Raw genomic sequence first — 20,067 nt, forward strand, 5'->3', positions numbered from 1 at the left:
TAGTTTTAGTTTTAGTTTTGACGTCACGGACCGTGAGGCGTTAAGGTGCCGTAGCTGCCAGTTGGAGATAAACGGCCAGAGCAGAATAAATCGATCATACCAAGAGGGTTATGTTGACAGGGACGAAAACGGAGGAAATGATATCTTTAATTTCAGTTTGTTTTAGTTAGTTTTCTAAACACGCAATATAGTTTCAGTTAGTTATCGTTTTTGTCTTTTAATTTTCGTTTTTATTTAGCTCAGTTAACGAAATTGTTTTTTCAATTTTAGTTTTCGTTATTTCGTTTGTTTTCGTGAACGATAATAACTCTGATAATGACTTTACGCTGAAATCCATTTTGTTGGTTCTGTTGTTCTCTCAATCATACAGAACCATAACGAAGACTCATGTGGTGTTCAATGTTAAGATAAAATGGTGTTTGTGTGTCTTGACAACTTATATTGTAACACATCAGAATGAATTAACCCGGATGACCAATATATTTACCAATATATTCATGATGATTTAAAAAGTATAATTCAGAAACAGTGAAAGAGAGTGTGAGTGTTTTTAATTTCAATATATAACAAACACTTGAAATAAATAAAAGGATTTTTCTGTGTATTTTTTCATGTCAGAATTTGAAGGGTTAACCATTCATTTGCTAAAGCAAACTATATCCTTGTCAAGATGAGCAGTACTCCAATCAGCAGTGATTATACAGCAACACACTCAATAAATGCAACTACTGTATATACAAATATTAGAATGTGGAGCTAGCTACAGAAAACTGGAATCACAAACAGCAAAGAATCCTGAAACAGTAAAATTATATGGAAATCAAAAATCCATGACCCAATGATGATCCACCACTGAACAGCTGTCCCTGACAGACAGATGTGTTTCTCCAGAGTCCTGTGCACTCGGCTCTCTCATTCATGAACCCCCCCACATCTACTCAAATAGGAGAGACAATTGAATCGTGGTAAGAGTTTATAAATCAAAGGCCGTTTCAGACAGCGATAACTATCAATCGGCCACAGTGTTCAACACTTCTATGCTTTATGTGTCTTATGGCAGGAGTGGGCTGCACAGGGCTGCTTTCTGCACTCTCATCTGCAGTCATCTGTTGAGGGAGCAGGATTAAAGCCAACCACTTAAACAAACTGATAAAGGAGGCTAGCTCTGTTCGGAGCTGATTGAAAAAGAGGATACTTCTTAAACCGAAGAAGATTGTGGACAACCCTAAGCTTCTTCTTCACAACACAGTGATTCAGCAACAGCGTCTTCAATCAGAGGCGTCTTCAGATCTACTGCAGCACAGACCGCTCCAGGACATCCTTCCGGCCCACAGCTATAACCCTCTACAATGACTCCTTAAAGAGGCTTAAATTATGACAATGGCAACAATTAATTTTCCCTCAGGGATTAGGAAAGGATTTTTGATTTGAATTGAGTTGAATTGAATTGTGCCCAAGGGAGTAGGTTCCTTGATCTCTCAAGACACTCTGGTGAAAGAGGTTTTATCAAAAACATTTAAAGAAAAAAAAAACAAGAGACGTATAAGTAGGTCCACATTATGCACTAGAACTGATTTTAAAGTGTTAATTTAAGGTGGACTGCAATGAATTTACACTCAGCTTGGTACTGAACTGTTGGTTCATGGGGTCAGTGGGATGAGAGGGAGTTTACTTTGCTCATTAAAGTGATCATTATTTACAATATGGTTCTTCCTTAAAACATAAAGAAGGAAGTGAGTTACATGACGACATCTCTAATGTCCTTTACATTATGCTTAAGGTATCCTGGACATAATTTCAGTTGTGGATTCTGCAACAGCAGATTAAAGAAAGTGATTGCATTTTTCATTTTAAGATTTTGATTTGTTCTATTTTTAAATTTTACTTAATCCACATTGAAGGCCTTAGCTTGAGTTCAGGACAATTTCTTCTTGAGGGGACTATAAAGTTTGAGATGACCTCCAAATAACCATTGAAGGGACTAGTGTTCATCCAAATCCATCCAGAGCCAAACATATACTGTACAAACGCTTTTAGATGGATGATTTGTAACCAACTGGGGCCTCATTTAAAATGGAGTGCGTAGGATTCATACTAAAAGTGCACGTACGCCCAAAAGCCGAAAATGGCGGGCGCAAAAAAAAATCCGGATCTATAAAACCGCGTGCACGCAGACTTCCACGCAATGTTCCCTTTATGAATCACAGTCCACCTGGAAAGCTGCGCAGCTGAATCCGCCCCATATCCCGCCCTCAACACGCCCATAAATCCATATGGATGAGCCTACTGAGCATGCGCAGTGGCTTCCTGCAGCCTGTTAGGGATGAATGCGTCAGAATGAATGAACGTGTCGAGCCACCGTGCCACTGAATTTCGCTGAGATCTGAGATCTAGATGTTGTGGATGATGTGGAAAGAGGACAGTGAAACGAGATTATTTGGTGGTCACAGTAAAAGTAGAAAAAGTATATAAATAGTATAAAATAAAGCGAGTGAGTGGCAGCACGTCGTTGCTGCCCGTTAGTGCCACGATCGCACGACGCAATTTCCACTGGGGGCAGGGGGGACATGTCCCCCCCACTTTTCAAAATGATGTATTTGTCCCCCCCACTTTTTACAGTTTAAAAACTAACGGTAGGCTCAGCAAATCATCAAGACACTCGGGACGGCGGCCCGGCAGCCCCCGCTCCCCCTCCTCCCTCTCGTCTCCCCTCAGAACTGCTCTAGGCTGTTTTATGGTTCCGCGTTACACCAACGCAGAGCCTACAGCGTAGGGTACGCGGCGACGCACACCTACGCCGGACCCTACGGCGTAGGCTCTGCGTTGGTGTGACGCAGAACCATAATTCCGGCTTAAAAGTAAACAACATGAGCGCACGTACCCGTGCATGACAGGCAGACACACACGGGGAGAAGAGACTATTTCTTTAATTTTTATTTTTTTTAAAACGTTATCCTTATGAACGCAATTGTTATATAGTCCAACTTTCCTTATTTTAATCAGAACACTTTCTTTTTTCCTCTTCGGCGTGGAGTACCACCTCACAGCCTGCCTCGCCAGTTCCCCGTGTCTTAAGTAAATTCTTACGGGAGGGTCCTGGTTGCCGTAAAGATACGCAGATTTTCGGTTAGTTTTTTCTTTTTAGATCCGAGGCTTTGCGTAGAAGGTGGCTTCCGCAACTTTCAGGCGCTTTTTCTGCGCAAGCAAGCTTGATAGATGAGGCCCCTGGACATTGTCATGTTCGACAAACTCCAAAAGAAAACAGCTGTGATAAATGCAGCAACAAGGACTTTGGCGCCGTTAAGGCCAGTAGGGCCTGGGCCCTACCTACTTATGAACATCAAGCATAAAAAACCATCTTGGGATGTCACTCATTGCCTATCAGAAAGCCATATTATAATATTTATAAGACACAGGCTATTTGCAATGTGGCATGAATCAATACAGTTAAATTGCACTGTCACATTTAACTGTTTTTAGCTACATGGTGATAAGATTTTGGAATGAGACACCGAAAGATAACAGATTGTTTTGGGCTAACGCCTGTAAAAGTTAAAAAGGGGTTGTCTGCTGTCGCCGGGGTGTACTGTGAGGAAACTCCATGTCCAAAACCAAATTCTCCATCCAGTGCAGCTCCGATGACTCCAGGCAGCCAGTTCTCTCCTTCAGTTACACTTCCTGCCGATCCCGTTAGAGCTACTCCTGCCTCAACAAGCTTGGCTGAAGCCCACTGGTGCAAAACGTGTGCAAGGTGCAACACTAACAAAAATCTGATCTGTTCGACCACAGTGGGTTAAAGAATTCGGCCTGTTTGACATTGATTGAAGCTGCAGCAAAGATGTTCTGCGCTCATTATCGATTTTGTACTTGTTAAGGACGGGGATCAGGTTTGAGCAAAAGCAATGAGCTTGCTTTCTCTGTGTTTGGATGCCAAAACCTGCACTCTGTTCTTTTAGGAGCAATGAAAGCAGTAAATATCACAAAGTTGCTATAGCTTACATGTGCATTTATCCCAGCAACCGATTGCATCCCAGGCTGATGCCTTGCTCAAGGCTAAACAACAGTGCAGACACCAGATGTTGTTTAAGGAGATAACCTCCATTATTTATTCCACGGGTCAGGGGGCATGGTGTGAGATGGCAATTATCAAAAAGCAGCAGTCTCTACAAGTTGGTAGAACATCACACACAAGTCAAAAATGGCATGATCAATAACATGTAGGGTGTTAGTTGAGAAGCCTGGAGAAAACACACATTTTTCCAGGATCGGTTTGTTTTACCATTTTGGCTTGAATCTATAGGAAGAAAAACAACCGCTGTTTGGACACATATGTGTTCTCCAAGGAAAGCTCATAATTACACCTTTTAACCACCTTGAAGTGGATATCTGGAGCTGGGTTGATTGCAAGGGTCATTTCAGAGCTGATTTAACTTTGAATGGTTTGAGATGGTTTGCCGCTCCATTTACAAAAAGTCATTACATAACCATGCCAACGTATTTCGCCCTAGTGTCAAATTGACCTCCCTTTAGTGCACTTTGAATTTCTGTAGAGGATCATGATGCATGCAGGACAAAAATCACAGGATTTATTGTTCAGAACCAGTCCCAACATTGCCAGTCTGCGTTTATAAAGGTTGTTGTAAACTACAGTTGTCATTTATGGACGCTCTCTCCTACAAAGACCGGCATATTTATGAACGCTGCTGCAAACAGAACATTATACCTGCTGCTTTGAACGGGACCTATAAATGCCAGCTGGTGATGCTGAAACACTGCACAATGTTTATAAATGAAGATGCAAACATCGTTTTTAAATCCAGTTTAAAAGAGCCACGGTGATGATGTTTACAACCACTACTGTACGTGTCCACCACGGTTCTGCCAAGAAACCTGAGCCATCTGATCTTTCAAAATGTTGATAAGATTCAACTTTGAAATGTTCATCTGTAAAACAGATGTAGAAGTCCATCACCATTCGAGTCCTTCATATCTGGATGCATCCACGTCTGAGTGTTTTTCAAGAAGGTAATTTTCCACAATTTCACAGAAGAAATTGTGTGCTTTTGAAGAATTATACAGGTTAATGAGTCCTCGTATATCTGTTACATCGTGCCTAAAGAAGCGAGTTCCTACAGAAAAGCAAATCTAACTCTTTTTAATGTCAAGTGACCTGTAGATGGGACAAAACAGTCTTCATTGGTATTTTTGCCAAATATTCTCATATCACCAGGAAAAAAAAGACAAATAAAACACCTCAGGAGAGTATATAAACCTTTAGGTGCATTTCCTATCCCTAAACCCAATCTGTGCAATTTCAAAGTTACTGGAAACACACATGCAGACTCATTTCTTACATGTACTGTAGTCCATTAGAGTTTTGGGATCAGAGTAGGAGCAATTCACATGAACTGGTAACACTTCTTTCTTCCCACTTTGCTGTTGACAAACAAAAAACAAACAAACAAACTAACTAAAACTAACAAAAACTAAACAAGAACTGGTTCAAAGTTAGGCTCTGGAAACGCTTTAGTGGAAAAGGTTCATATGTCCGTTATTTACCAGTTTATCCATGATAAGTTATTAGGAACCAAACATGTTTTAATGATTTTCCTTGAAACAAAGCAAAATAGAAAAAGAATCGCTGTTTTTATTTTGCCAAGTCATTTGTTGTAATATTCCAAATTCCAATTTTTCCAAGCCCCATTTACTGTAACTGCTCCAGGTTGAGCTTTGACAATGGGCATGGGAGTGTGAGACACAGTATACTGTTTCATGCCAAATATATTTGTTAACTAGATTAATAGTACACAACAGACACTGATAACCGTCATGTTCACTGTTTAGCAGCTTCGCTACACTTTTGAAGCATTTTGCCTTTTTTTTTCTTGTCTGACCAGTTTTCCTCTCACTGTTTATCGACTCGATCACTTTCTGGTTTATTCCTTCCACAGATAATCACAGAAAACTCAACTGTGTTTCCAAAAACTTCATTTACAAGGCGGATAAAACACAGTCTGGAGCAGCATGGACAGTCAGAAAACCTACTGTACCACAAAGTTCAATAAAATGATAAATGTGGTTTAAGGTGGTCCATTTCTTGCCGCTGTGAGTCCAGTTTTTACAGTACAGGATGTGTGTGGTTACCGTTTTCAACAATGTCTTTTCCCTCTTGTAGAATACTCTGCTGGAAATGATGCGTACCAGAAATAAATATTGAGTCTAGATTGATTTACTCTTCATCCCCGGCTCCTCCAGTTCACCGGTCCTAGTGCGGTACGTGGCCCGGTTTGGACAGGTAGCCTATGAGGGCGACGACCACCCCCACGTACATCCCGGTCCCGATGGTAATGGACAGTGCAGCCAGGAATAGGGCTCTTCTGGAGCTTATCCCGGCTCTAGAGAAGTCTCCCTTAGCGATGGCCTTGCCAGTCTGACAAAATAAAGCAGAGTGAATTCAGCGGCTGTGTTACTCATCAGCACGGAGTGTGTGAGTAGGTGTTAAACCACAGTTAAAAGAGGAAAAACAAGAAATCCTCTTAGGGAGCCATTAGTTACCATGGTAATTAGTTGTTATGTCTCTGACAGTGACAAATGTGTTATTTTGGTGTTTTGTTTTCCCATCAATAAATATGGGCCTGGCCTTTTATTTCTCCATCTGACATGTTATTTTCTGTTCTGGTATATTTTTCTTTTTCCAATGATTAGAGAACATGTTACAACAAAACATATCCAGTGCTTTGTTTGAGGTCGTAGGGCTTAAAACAAATGAATGACATTAGTCTTATCTAAGATATCGTTCTCACTGTATACAGTACTCGAGTTGAGGGGGGATGAGGGGGGATGGCATCCCCCCATGAAATAAAAACGGTCCAAATCATCCTCCCTGTAAAACTGCCACCCCCCCTTTCCATCCCTTATGTCATTTCATCAATGAATGTGGTATTACTGCTATTTCAACATTTAGAGTCATCACCAGAAAAATAACACCAGAAAAATAACTTATTTGACTATTTTCACCTGTTTCAAGTAAATTTTCACTTGATCAATACGGGACGAAACATTTTTTTCTGAAATAAAGGACAATTCCGTATTTTACGGGACGGGTGGCAACCAATGTTCCCTCTAATTTTTCATGTATCTGGGCACACACACAAGCTCCCTGAGCAAACTGAGGACGACTGTGAGCAACATCACATATGCACGCTTTATTTTTAAGTATCTCATTACACTTAAAACAAGACTCGTCACTGGAAAAAACAACAATTTTCACCTGTTTCAAGTAAATTTTCACTTGAAATAAGTAGGAAAATCTGCCAGTGGGACAATATTTATCTTCTTATTACAAGTAAAAAAATCTTGTTCTACTGGCATATTTTTCTACTTATTTCAAGTGAAAATCTACTTGAAACAGGTGAAAACATTTTTGTTTTTTCCAGTGATGAGTCTTGTTTTAAGTGTAATGAGATTTTTTTTTACTAAAATGAGACATTTTAACTAGAAATAAGACAAATATTCTTGTTAAGATTTTGAGTTTTTGCAGTGATCCATTTTACTTATCCTGTGAAGGACAGAGTCATATTGATAAGTTCAGAAAACTGTTTTTATTGTTGTGATTTGATGTATTTGATGTAATCCCAGTGGATATTTAAAGCTTACAGAAGGCTGCATTTAACTGCTGCTATGTCATTCCTGCAGTATTTCTGCAGGTGTTTTGGTCAGTGCTATCATTTGTAATATATTATATTATTTGTAATCAGCACAAATTATCTGTCCCCATATGATAAAATCCACCATCCCCCCTGATCTTTTTTTACAACTCGAATACTGACTGTATATATCAATTAAGTATAAGGTTTTTAACCCCAGTGCTGATTCAGTCCATACTATGAAAGCAAATGTCAGTTTTAATGGTTTTTCTGTTCACAGCTGACTGACAAGAGGGCTGAACCTGCTGAATGTACGCAGTCATTCATCTGAAACAACTGCAAATAGGGTCACAGGGTGGAAAATGGGCTCCAACCGCACTTGTGTGGGTGCTTGTGTTCGCTGACCTTAAATAAAATGCAATGTTTTCAGAATTAATGGCAGGCTTGAGGTTTGTGGGCCTTTACCTTGTGAGAGTAGTAAAAGGCAACAATGCCCAAGGGCCAGAAGCAGCAAAGCATGGAGAAGATGGCCAGGCCCAAGTAGTCCCGCGGCGGCAGCACGATGAAGTTGTCCTCACTCTCACTGTCGCTGGAGCTGTCACTCTGGAAGACAGCGGGATTAGAGTGAGTGAGTGGGATCCTGAAAAGGAATGATGTTATATAAAGTATATTTTGCCTGCAAATTTGGAAGGTAGAGAAATCCGAGTTGCAAACTAAAACGAAAAGATGATTCAGTGATCTTGACAGTTACACTGAAAATGTGTAAATAGTCCAATTTGAACGTGTTCAACCCACGACAGGTTGTGCTTAGTCATCCGGAGAGGATTTGGTGCCTCTGTCAACAGCCGTGAACTGCGTGACAGATAACACGCGGATTAACGGATTGTCCCATCGCGATGAGAAACCGCAAAGAAGACAGTGCCATTTACACGCTGGATTGCTCCTCCAGCCTGATAGACCTCCACCGTTCACCCTTAATACAACCTGCATCTTACAAGCCAAAGTGCATTCAAATACTGTCTGGTGTGGCTGATGTTCAGGGCGATGGGGCTGAGTGGGTTAATTAATGATAGATTTGAATGCCACTCAGACTGCATGAGCCCATCATGCCTGCAGGAAGGATGAAAATATCGCTGCATGGCTGACCTTTGAAAGAAGGTGGCCATACTTCCTCTCAGCTGTCCAGAAGACCCAGAGGATGTCTCCTTTAATAAATAGCCCCTATTAGGAGCAGGTTTCATTTGTTGGTGCTGATACTTTCAAGAATCGATCAAAAAAGGGAAAAAGAAAGCAAAAAACAAAAATCAATACATACTGTAAGGCAGGATCTCAACCAACCATTTTAGAGGTAATTAAAGAACAGTCGAGGAGGCAAGCAAAAGAAGAGGAACAATTTACGGGTTTCTGCGAAGAAACCTTATTTATGTTTTTTGAAAAAAGTGGAGGAGGGGAGCGTGGAATTACTGAGCAGTTATCAAAATGCAGCTGGAGTAGGGCTGGGCGATATATTGAGATTTTAATATATATATCGATATATTTTCAAACACGATATGGTACGAGACAATATCGTTTATATCGATTTAAAAAAAAAAAAATTTTTTTTTTTTTTACTTTTTTTTTTTTAATGATTTTGATATAGCTTATTTTGTGACAAATTGACTTGAATGTTTTATTTGAGATTTGCACAAATGTTTTGTTATTTGCACAACTGTCAGTCTCAGTGGAAAAGTCTGCCTGTTACTGTCTACATTGTATTAATTGCACAGTGTATTTTAATTTAATTGTTATGCAGGAAAGGGATATTTGTTTTATTTTATTCAAGAAGCATTTTTATTCTATATATGCAGGCAGTTTATTTTTATTTCATTTGTTTTATACATGTTGATATTGTGCAGACCTCTGTTAATAAAGGAACCTGTGTGACATTTGGCACGAGGCTTTGTATTAAAACTGACTGTTTTTTTAAGGGTTTGCCTGAGAAAAAAATGAAGCTAACAGAGATGCTATGCTATAATGCTTTGGGGGAAACCCCAATTAAGGCACAGAAAAAATATCGAGATATATATCGAGTATCGCCATTCAGCTAGAAAATATCGAGATATGACTTTTGGTCCATATCGCCCAGCCCTAAGCTGGAGCCGAGAAAGGATTATGAAGCTCTCTGTTATCTGCTTTGTGAACGCTATCCACCTGGACACCCAGGTGAGATCTATCCAAACAGCAGCTGCTGAAACCCCCGAAAGTGGTGAGCACAAACAGGAGTAATCTCCTGTTATCTTTATGGCGCGAGACCCGATAACAGACCTGAGTGACTGGTGCTTTCAGTCCTACTGACAGCCTGTTTGACACCAAGTCCAGCCAGCCGCAGGATGGACTCCCCAGTCTGCTCCATCTCTATAACTGACTGGGCTGCACAGAGGGACAGAGCCTTGTACAACCACAGCTCTTGTTAGCATCCGGAGGGAATGACAAACTCATCAGCATGGCAAACACAGACCTGCTATGTGTTACCTTGAATTTAGTTTTTCCTTTGTCACACACCCACTGGCAATAACAAGAGGTGGAATTCCTTTTTTTTCTTTTCTTTTCTTTCAGTCCAAACACAACCCACAAAGCATTGTAGATGTCTTCTTTTAAATTTAAGGCAGATATGATCAGAGGTGGACAGAGTACTGGACCCCAGTACTTGAGTAAGAGTACAAATACTACTGGTCAAAATTTACTCCGTTACAAGTAAAAGTAGCTCAGTCAAAATATTACTCGAGTAAGAGTAGAAAAGTACTTGCTTTTAAAGGTACTTAAGTATCCAAAAGTAAATGCTTTTAAATTTACTTTAAGTAAAAGTAAGAGTAAGAGTAAATTTCTTATTTTCCACATCAGTAAATTACTATATTTTTTGTAAATTAATTTAAGGATCTTATAACTCTTGTTTCTGAGAATTAACTCTTTGAAACCAGCTGCACTGATGTGCTGCTTTTAGAACCACAATGTTATATAAAACCTGCAGAAACACCAAAAACAAATCAAATGAATGGGATCATAAGAGGACAGCAGATGATGCAGAGTTTATTAACAATCTTGCTTGTGTCCAATAGGATTTTAGGGAAGAAGAAAAAAGAGCAGACCTGAAAGTAACGAGTACTTTTCAGCCTTCCTAGAAATTTACTCGAGTAAAAGTAAAAATATTTGTCTTGGAAATGTATTCAAGTAAGAGTAATTAGTACCAAAGAAATCTAATACTCAAGTAAAGTACAAATCCTCTGGATATGTACTTAAGTACAGTACTCAAGTAAATTTACTCCGTTACTGTCCACCACTGGATATGATGCTTCTACCAGCTCTGCTTGGTTTATATTCTTTTATGACCATATCTAATAAATTACTTACGATACTGGATTTGCTGTTATTCCTCAGCACGTAGCGATTGTGTGAGTGTATTTTTATAATTCAAAAACACATGAAAGGAGACATCTTCCCCCACAGAGCCACACAAGAGAGGTAGTAAGAAAATGCAGGTTCTCACATTCCAGCCAGAATCCCAACTTTCCATTAGGGATTCATTAGCTGCTTTGAGCTGACATAGAATAACTTTAGCTCCAGGCTCACCTGCTACGCCAGCTATACATCAGCCAAGTACCGCTTAAAACCCTAAAAGCACGACATTACTTATGGCATTAATGGAGCTTGCTTGAATGTCTCTATCCATCTGCCAGGCCTCCGAGTGACAGGGGCTGGCACAATCATCAGGCCAGTTAGGGTGCTATACTTCATCCTCTCCCAGCTCCGAGCCCTGGGTGTTTCACAAGTGTCCCTGACTGAAATTAGATTTTCTCTACTTCTTTGCTCTCGTTGCTTTTTTTTCCCACTCTCATTTCAGAGAGTGGTTACATTCCTTTCAGAACAAAAGTGGGGGCTGATAAAATCAGATATGGACTTTTCTCTAACATTAATAAAACCAAAAGCATACTGTTATCTTTCAAGAAATTTAACAGACCCCCAGCAAACAGGCCTCTTTGAGAGAAGAGTGGGAAATGAGCATGAATCACACAGACAATCTGTTAGGGAAGCAAAGTGAGTAATAGGCATCGCCATAGTCTTTGCACAATGAATGCACAATGAATCATTTTCTGCTGACAGTTACAAGTCAGTGTTGATAAGCCTTTAATTTCATAAATCACTCTGTGAAACACTGTAACATATCTCTAACTGGCTTCTGTTTGTCTTTGAAAATGTGTTACGGTAATTATTTTCACATTCTGAATCACGAGTGAGGACTTTTAACTGTATAAAAAAAAAACTTAACAAGCCCTCTGTGATGTCACCCACATGTTTCTGAAGAGACAAGGTGACGCCCACTTGGCACGAGGGTTACTCTGCCCAGTCCCAGTTAATTCAAAATGTGGCACCTCAGTCATCAAAAGCCTGTTTTAGCTTTGTTCATGCTCGCCTGCAGTGCTAACTGTTACCTTATGTTCATTCTGACTGATTCTTGGCTCAGCCAATAGCTAGCCATCATCATTTCCTCATCAGTCATTGTCCTGCTATGAAGCTAAGTGAAGCAATCAGCAGTTTGTACCAACCCAGCTTTGGCTAAATCCAGTGGTCATCTCTGATTTTGCCACCACAACGACATTTGAAACAGGATACTCTGCTGCAAATATTGGCTTTGCTGCATGGATCGGCCGAAGGGGCTGGTAGCTACACCTAACTTTGATGGAAATAAAGTGGGCGTGTACCAGTCAGCTTCACAGTTATGTGTCTTCCGCCCATTTGCAACAGTGCTAAGAAAAAAAGGCTTCAGAACCACCCTTCTAAAAAATCTAGGGCTGATGTCACAGCTCGGCTGTCCAGTTATATTTACAGCCTTGGTTAGAAGCCTTTTGAAGGTACTGTATTTTCTGGAATATAAGCCGCACCTGTATATAAGCTGCATCCGCTCTATTTAAAAAAAAAGATATGCAAGCCGCAGATATTTATGTTGTTAGATTAGATATTTACTACATGTACAGAAGGATTTTGAACTGTAAATGATGTACATGTATGTACCTAAATAGATAATTTCCTAACAGTGTCTTTTAACACGGCAGCAACTTTGCTGATTAAAACGGGACAGAACCAAGAGAAAATAACCGGTATTTATTTATCTATTTATCTGTTTGAAATCTGCTTCTACTTCAATCTGCTAAAGAAGAAGTAGCGTATTCTTTTTTGCATTTATTTTGTCTTAGTTTTGATTCTGATTCCGGTTAGAGCGCCCTGAGCGGTGGAAGAAAAATCCACAGAATAGCCGCACCTTTGTATAAGCTGCATGGTTGAAAACCTATGAAAAAAGTAGCGGCTTATAGTCCAGAAAATACGATTGTTTCCAGCTACTTAGTAAAGCATCAACCCCAAACCCTTCCAGACCAACCAGATGGTCGCAGCAGTCTGTTAGTAGAGTTAGCATCACAACCATCCATATTATCTTTACAGTAAGAATGATTAAGCTCTCTTAGGTCTAAATTCACAGGTTCACAGATTTAAAGGTTCACCCGAAATCATAAGTGGTTAACATGAAAGCTGGTAATTTGGCCATATATAGCAGGACAGCTGTCACTCAAATTAGAACACCTCTAAATATGTGGATTTATACAATTCTACGCGATGAGGTATGTAAAACAGACACTTTAGCATGCGGGTCAAAGGAGACTGACCCCCTTTTGGAGCCAGCTCCTGGTGGTCGCTTGAAGAACTACAACTTTTGCAACTTCCGTATTGATGATTGATATTCCATTATCAATTAAGTTACTCAATAACAGGAAATGAGCTGTGTGTGTGTGTGTTTGTGTGTGGGAAGGGCGGAATGTGCAATAACGTGTGCTGCTGTATGTATAGAGGGATGTGCAATAATGTTGCTGTAGCAAGGGGTTTTTTTTTGTGTAGAGGTGTTTTCAGGACATTGCGGGGGGGCATGCAAAGAGCGGGGGGATATGACGATGTGTTATTTGTTTATTGTGATTTTATATGTTTTGTTATATATGTGGCGCCTGGAGTCTCTAGTTTTGTCCAAGACAAATTTCTCTCAAGGGAGACAATAAAGATTATCTTATCTTATCTTATCTTATGACACTGCAGTAAGCCGGATGCTGTCACTTGATTTTGAATCATCTCTGCCAAACCTTCCAACAACTACAAAATACATGGCTTCATGATAACAGATGTTTTTATGTTGCTGTAGTGTGACGGCTGACCTCATATTCAGGACATTGATCCTCCTCCACTTCGTATGACACCGTCTGGATCTTCACATCCTTCTCTCCTTGTGCATTGATTCCAGTATTTTCGGTGGAAACTCCATCTGAGCCAGTGTCTTTGCTCTCTGTGAAAGTGGTCTCAAAGCACTCACTCTTCGAGTCCTTGCTGTGAAGGCTGATGTCATCCTTGAACAGGATGAAGTTGGGCCTGTAAAATGCCTCCACAGCTAGATGAAGAGAGGTTGCATCCAAGAATTGCTGGGTTTTATGTTTGCCACTGGTGCCGGTGTAGTAGTAGCCGATCAGGCTGTCCTGATAAGGCTGGCCGAGGCGGTCACACTGGTAGTCCTGGTTGTCGTTTGGGACTGCGTGTCCACTTGTTTTCTCCAGGAGAGGGTTCTGGAGCTCGCTGAGGCTCTCCATGATTTGTGGGCTGTTTTCAAACGTGGAGTCAAGCGAGGTATGGAAACCAAAGAATATATTGTCTGGCAGCTGGAAAAGAAAAATGAAAAAAAAAAGTCGAGTGGAGTTACAAGCAAATCTGATTAATAAAACAACACAAAGGAATCACTAGTAGTCGTTGTAAAACATTCCCCTTCTTAGATATGCACAGTTGATATGGTGCTGCATAGTAATTCAGGTCAATGCAAAAAAATAAATAAAATAAGTCATTGTACTAATGATGTGGTACAGGAATTCAGCGCAGGGAGACGTTCATTTTGCATTGCAATCAGGATTCATCTCTCAAGGTCTAAGCAGATTGAGCCATGACATCACCATCTGCTCTTTGTTCAACTGTTGCATCTCACGGCTCAATTCATGAGGAAAAAAATTATCTAACATGCTTTGGCTGGACATAAAAATAGAGGGATGTGCACCTATTGTATTTGTCGATGCATGCTCATTTGACTTTTTTGCCACCCAGCTTCTTTGACCTCCTTCTCATTTTGCTGTAAAGCAACTGAGTTAATGAGCCGGGGTGCACATAGGTGCTTGAGGGTCGGTGTCCTGCATGTTTTAGACGTTTCCCTGTTTTAACACACCTGATTATAATTAAGAGTCATCATCAGCTTGTCATGGGGGTCTGCACAGGTCTGTTAATGACACAGCCATGTCTATCAGGGTGTGTTGGAGCAGGGAAACATCTAAAACATGCAGGACAGGGCCCTTGAGCACTGACAATATGTGTACCCCTGTTAATGATCATTTCAATATGGTTTATGGAAAACAAACAAAAAAAAAAAAGGGAGTGTGCCAAGACAAGCAGAGCCACCAAAAGGCAGCAAGCTGGAGGATGTGTGATCCAGTCATATCCAGATTTGAGTAGACAAATAGGATCGTTTGTCTTGCAAATCCACCACAAGTCAGTTCATCCTGGCTCACAGAGACTTTAATCTTGCAAATTAATCCCTGATCCCTTGACTAATAATGAAATGAGATAAAAGCCACTGAGGCTGCTGCACTTAAGCAAATCGAGTCTGGAATAAAGAAGAAAGCTACAAGATTTGAAAAAATAATATAAATGAAGCTGGGTTTTTTCACTCAATAGAAAAGAGAAGTAAGACAGGTTAATGCGATGTTATATGTGACGGAGTTGCACAAAAATAAAAACAGACTCATGGGGACAGATAAAACCTGGAACTATGGGAGGTGTTTGGAACCTCTGACCTGCTGAAAACAAAAGTTCAGGCGGCTGCAGTCGGTTTCCAAAGTTATTTTCTGTGGAGAACCATGACTAATGTGGGCCAGTGGCTGAATCTGAGCCCCCACCCACACACACACACACACACACACACACACACACACACACACACACACACACACACACACACAGAAAACTCAGCCTATTCACCAGTGTGTGTATGCCGCATCCCTCTGAGGCTCCAGATAACAAGAAATGCCATTACACACTACATTAGATGAGTAAAATCACCTCCCAAATTCACAAATAATTCATCTGACATGAGAAGAAGTGCTCTTAGCAAACATGAGTGTGCGCTTAGACTCCACAATTATTAATGACCATGAGCACAGCCTGTCTGTCTACCTTCTGTTTCTGCTGCTTAGTAGACTGCAGTTTATTTGCGCTCTCTCTCTCTCTCCATCCCTCTCTCGCCCTTTCTCACCCACAGACACACCTAAAATACAATATTCTTCCCGTTTCGCTGACATCAGCTGCAAAACTCCTAAAAAAAATGTGCACAAGCGTTTGATGAGGGAATTTTTTTACTTCTCGTTTCTTTGCTGTTTTGAAGAAGCAGACGATGTGTATGATATAAGCACAATAATATTTTAGGACCACACAAAGGTAGACCTCGTAAAAGGATCTTACCTGTAGAAGAAAAATCCTCCCGTCGGTTTGCTCAGCATAGTTCCCTGGCGCATCTGAGTCGATGTAGAGGAAAGGACGGACCCATCATCATCCCACTTCTCATTGCCAGGTTTGGGAAAACTGCCATCATCACACCGCAACTGTGAGATCCGTTTATATAAAGATGCTTATTCCGTGTGTGCAGGATTGGACTTTGCTCGCTGAGCCCTGGATGCCATGGCACCGCTGCTGCGTCTGGCAGCTTGGTTTTACGCACGGGGTGTCTCTCTGAGCTCCAAACAAGTCGCAGAGAAGCTGAGCGGCTCCAGCCAACTGATTGGCTGTGCGTGGCGCACTGTGAACTCAGCTACCAAGCACAGATTTGGCTTTTTCAAACTTGCCCTGTCTAGACCTCTACTTCCATTCGGAGTCTAGGTTTTTTACGACTATTTTTTTGTTTTTTTATTGTTTTTTCTGCACCCCTCCGGCCAAGGATGGTTGTACTCTGCTTTGTTGCATAAGCTGAGTCTTTTATGAAATCAGTCTCCTGAGATAGCCACTGAAATGTGCTTTAGATAACCTGAGAAGCTTATATATCATGCAATCATATACGTCTGTTGAAGTCTTATTCTTCACTTATTAGAAGACTCAACAACACAGAAACCTAATAAATCCATTTGTACCATCTTTCTTTGTAACATAAATTCAGGAATTCTTCTGCATGACTCAGAAAGGCTCCAAATAAAGGTTGAATAAAGCCACTTTTCAATTCATTGCACATTTCCTCTTGATTAATATTTCAAACAAATCCCATGCATTTATCATGAGCTTACCAATTTGAATGCTCCTTTAACCCCTCTCTGCTGTGCTTGCTTTGATTAGCACATTTATCATTGTCAACACTGATTATATAACTTCAGCACACTAAACCATTTCCCATACAAGCAAATGAGTGACATAAGAGATCACACATGGGGAAATTGAGTTTAAATCATTTTAATCCTTTGAAATTAATGATAAGAGACCCACATGCTTTACAAGAACATAGTCTGTGGCTTAAAATAATTAAATATAGTTTTTTCAAGGTTGCCAAAAACTAAAACGTAGCCAGTGAAGACATTACACATATCTTATTCAGAAGGAGCGCCTGGTTCTACGGGGTCATAAAAATGACTGGAGTTAATAATGTGCAAGTCCAGGTTCTGTCAATTTCACTGGGAGATGCATTAAGGTGCTGATGGACACTTTATGTGGGAAACATGGGTCTGCATTTATAAGACGGGGCCGACACCAGCTACATAAGTCACCTTGCGTTCAGATGCATGAGGCGACGTGGCATAACAGCCGTGCTGTCTATGTGATGGATACCACTCCCTCGGGATACGGGTTGGCTATATTAGAAGAGGAGGTGGGGGTGCTTAGTGCGGGGAGAAGACTGGGACCTGTTACCTTTTCTCTCTCTCCTTTTCTCTCTCTCTCTCTTTCTATTTGGATAGTTTTAATAAAGATTTATTTCAAGATGACTCAAAATCTCCACAAACAGAAGCTAAATCCAGAATTATCAGCCAATTGATTTTAATGATTATAAGTGTCGTCCAAATCTCTCCTAAGACCAAGTTTTTATCAGCCTTCTGTAGATGGACTGTGAATATTTATGGTTCTTACTGTGCCCCTTTCTTCTGCTCCATTTTCCACTCTATATTTAGGCACCGTGTCACTATGTAGCAGATGCACTATTTGTAAGGCTTTTTCTCCTCAGAGACCTCTAATATCAAGTAACAAAGAAAAAGATCACGTCTGAGCTTAATACGCAGATGAGTAGATACTGTTAACAGACATCAAGGAAAAAAAACTAGAGACAGAACATTTTTCCAGTAGCCTTTTGTTTATTTATTTATTTTTATTGATTTCTCTCTACCTCTGTTTGATATCAGAGCCAACACCATGAACTTTCCCCAGGCCCATTAACCAGCTTTAATCATTTAAACACTTTTGGGAATTAACCAGCCTAATCGGATTGGCAGAGAAAGTATCAAACCACTTAATTTGATCTGGCCTAGACAGCTTTTACGCTGAGAGAAAGGGCAGGGGTGAACTTCCTGATAAGCAGCTTTTCTCACATGGCCATCCTTCGCATCATTTCGTGTTTGATGAAACATTTTAATAAAGCGTATGCCAGTGGAGCACCTCTGACCACTGAAACAGCTTATGGGAGGAAAAGATCTGCCGAAAAGTTTCTTTAATCGACACAAACTGTATCTACACATTTAAATTAATATTTCAGAGCTCCCGTCTCATTTTTCAATAATTTTAGTCATGGCAGTTATAACAGGTTACAGTAATTACCTCAAAGAGGTAAACAGTGCCATGCAAAAGTACAAGTGTGCCAGGTAAAATGTTTACTCACTTCATCTTTGTTAGAAACCCTAAATATACTAAAAACACTAAATGTTGGCCATCCATCAATCCATCCATCCATCCATCCATCCATCCATCCATCCATCCATCCATCCATCCTTCCATCGCCTAACATGTATGTTCTTTGGACCGTGGAAATTTGGAGTGCCCCACGGAAACCCAAACAATCCTGAGTCATTACCCAGGATTTAAACTAGCAACCCAGCTGCTATGAGGTGACAGTCAAAGGTTTTCTCGTTGCAGGGAAAAAAATATTTTATTATCATGTTAATTATTATTATGATTACTTTTTTTTTTTACTTGGCCATTGCAAAGGACTAGTTTCTAAAATACTCCATGCTTGTTAAAATGCAGCTTTGCAAGCTTCTTCCAGTGGATTTTGTGGTGTGATAACAGAAATGGTTTCTTCTGATGAGTCTTGGAGTCCGAGTTTGTGCAAGTGCACCTGCAACATTCATCTGTGAAGAATTTAAAATCTTTATGCGGGTCTTATGTAGTCAAACAGAGGTATAAGCCTTTTCTTAATTACAATTTAAACTGGAGAAACAATTACTCGAGGGCTTATTTATCCTCATTTTCTGCTTTGTTGGTGTCAGTTACGTAGATATTCAGAATGCTGGGTACCTTGTTAGCTCATGGCTGCAGATTCAAATCTTTCCGAGTGGTTACATTTTTAAACACGGCTCCTTTCTTTTTTCATCACTTTAAAATTGTACCCAAGTAAATCACGCACAAATCTTGTTTAAATGTTAAAAGAATACTAAATATTCAGATTTGTTCCTTTCGGAGAGCTGTTCACAACCTGTGAAACATTTTCTACTGCTGGGGTGAGTGTAGACACCAGGTGTTACGTAAGGAGCTACTCTATTTGGCCAAACGTGCCACTTTTCAGATGACAGTAAGAAATCAATTTGTGTAGCGAGACTCAGGTGCAGAGGCTTTTGAAAGCTCAGCATATGGAGAGGGTGTTGGCAGAACAGGGCTGGAAACTCCTTCCAGACCTGAAGGGATGCTGGAAGCGCCAGACTGGAAAAGCAAATAATCACACCCAAAAACTAACTCATATGCAGCAGCTGACTCAGGGTTTACCCGGGTTTAACAAGCTGAACATGAATTAGACAACAAACTTGGATGCAGTTATAGATCCAGTTCACCTTCAGACAGCTGCTGTCTTTCAAAGCAACAAATCGAACTGAAAGGGCATGCAAGTACAACAAAAGCTTTTTTATAAGACTTTGTTTATTGGCCATAAAGTGCTGCAGTCAGGCGCCCTCAGAATTAATTCCTTTTATAGCAATATTACAGAACTAAAGTCATTTGTTGAGGTCTGATAATAAATGAAGCCCATGTGGGATGTCAAAGAAAAATGGATTTATTGCCCCCTTATATCCAGAGAAAATGAAAATGAGCTTTACCTCTACTGTACGTTGTCATAATGAAAAATATAATAGCGGATGAA

General features: G+C 40.3%; 1 protein-coding gene across 1 annotated transcript; it reads right to left on the reverse strand.

Moving 5' to 3' along the window:
• Nucleotides 1-428: 428 nt before the first annotated feature.
• On the reverse strand, nt 429-16,456 carry LOC133462615 (synapse differentiation-inducing gene protein 1-like). The gene is made up of 4 exons (XM_061743943.1): nt 16,212-16,456; nt 13,877-14,371; nt 8,112-8,249; nt 429-6,430 (listed from the first exon to the last, which is right to left on the reverse strand). The coding sequence occupies exons 2-4, from the start codon at nt 14,300-14,302 to the stop codon at nt 6,266-6,268; spliced, it is 729 nt and encodes a 242-aa protein (XP_061599927.1). The 5' UTR covers nt 14,303-14,371; nt 16,212-16,456; the 3' UTR covers nt 429-6,265.
• Between the last annotated feature and the right edge of the window lie 3,611 nt (nt 16,457-20,067).

This window comes from Cololabis saira, chromosome 16 (genome assembly GCF_033807715.1).
Source record: "Cololabis saira isolate AMF1-May2022 chromosome 16, fColSai1.1, whole genome shotgun sequence".
NCBI classification, from domain to species: domain Eukaryota; kingdom Metazoa; phylum Chordata; class Actinopteri; order Beloniformes; family Belonidae; genus Cololabis; species Cololabis saira.

Excerpts from the sequence above, each read along its gene's own strand:
- LOC133462615 (XM_061743943.1), bottom strand. The coding sequence starts at position 14,302 with ATGGAGAGCCTCAGCGAGCTCCAGAACCCTCTCCTGGAGAAAACAAGT. Across the intron at positions 8,250-13,876 it reads ATCAATGTCCTGAATATGAG|AGTGACAGCTCCAGCGACAG; the intron begins GTCAGCCGTCAC and ends GCTGTCTTCCAG. Across the intron at positions 6,431-8,111 it reads CCTTTTACTACTCTCACAAG|ACTGGCAAGGCCATCGCTAA; the intron begins GTAAAGGCCCAC and ends TTATTTTGTCAG.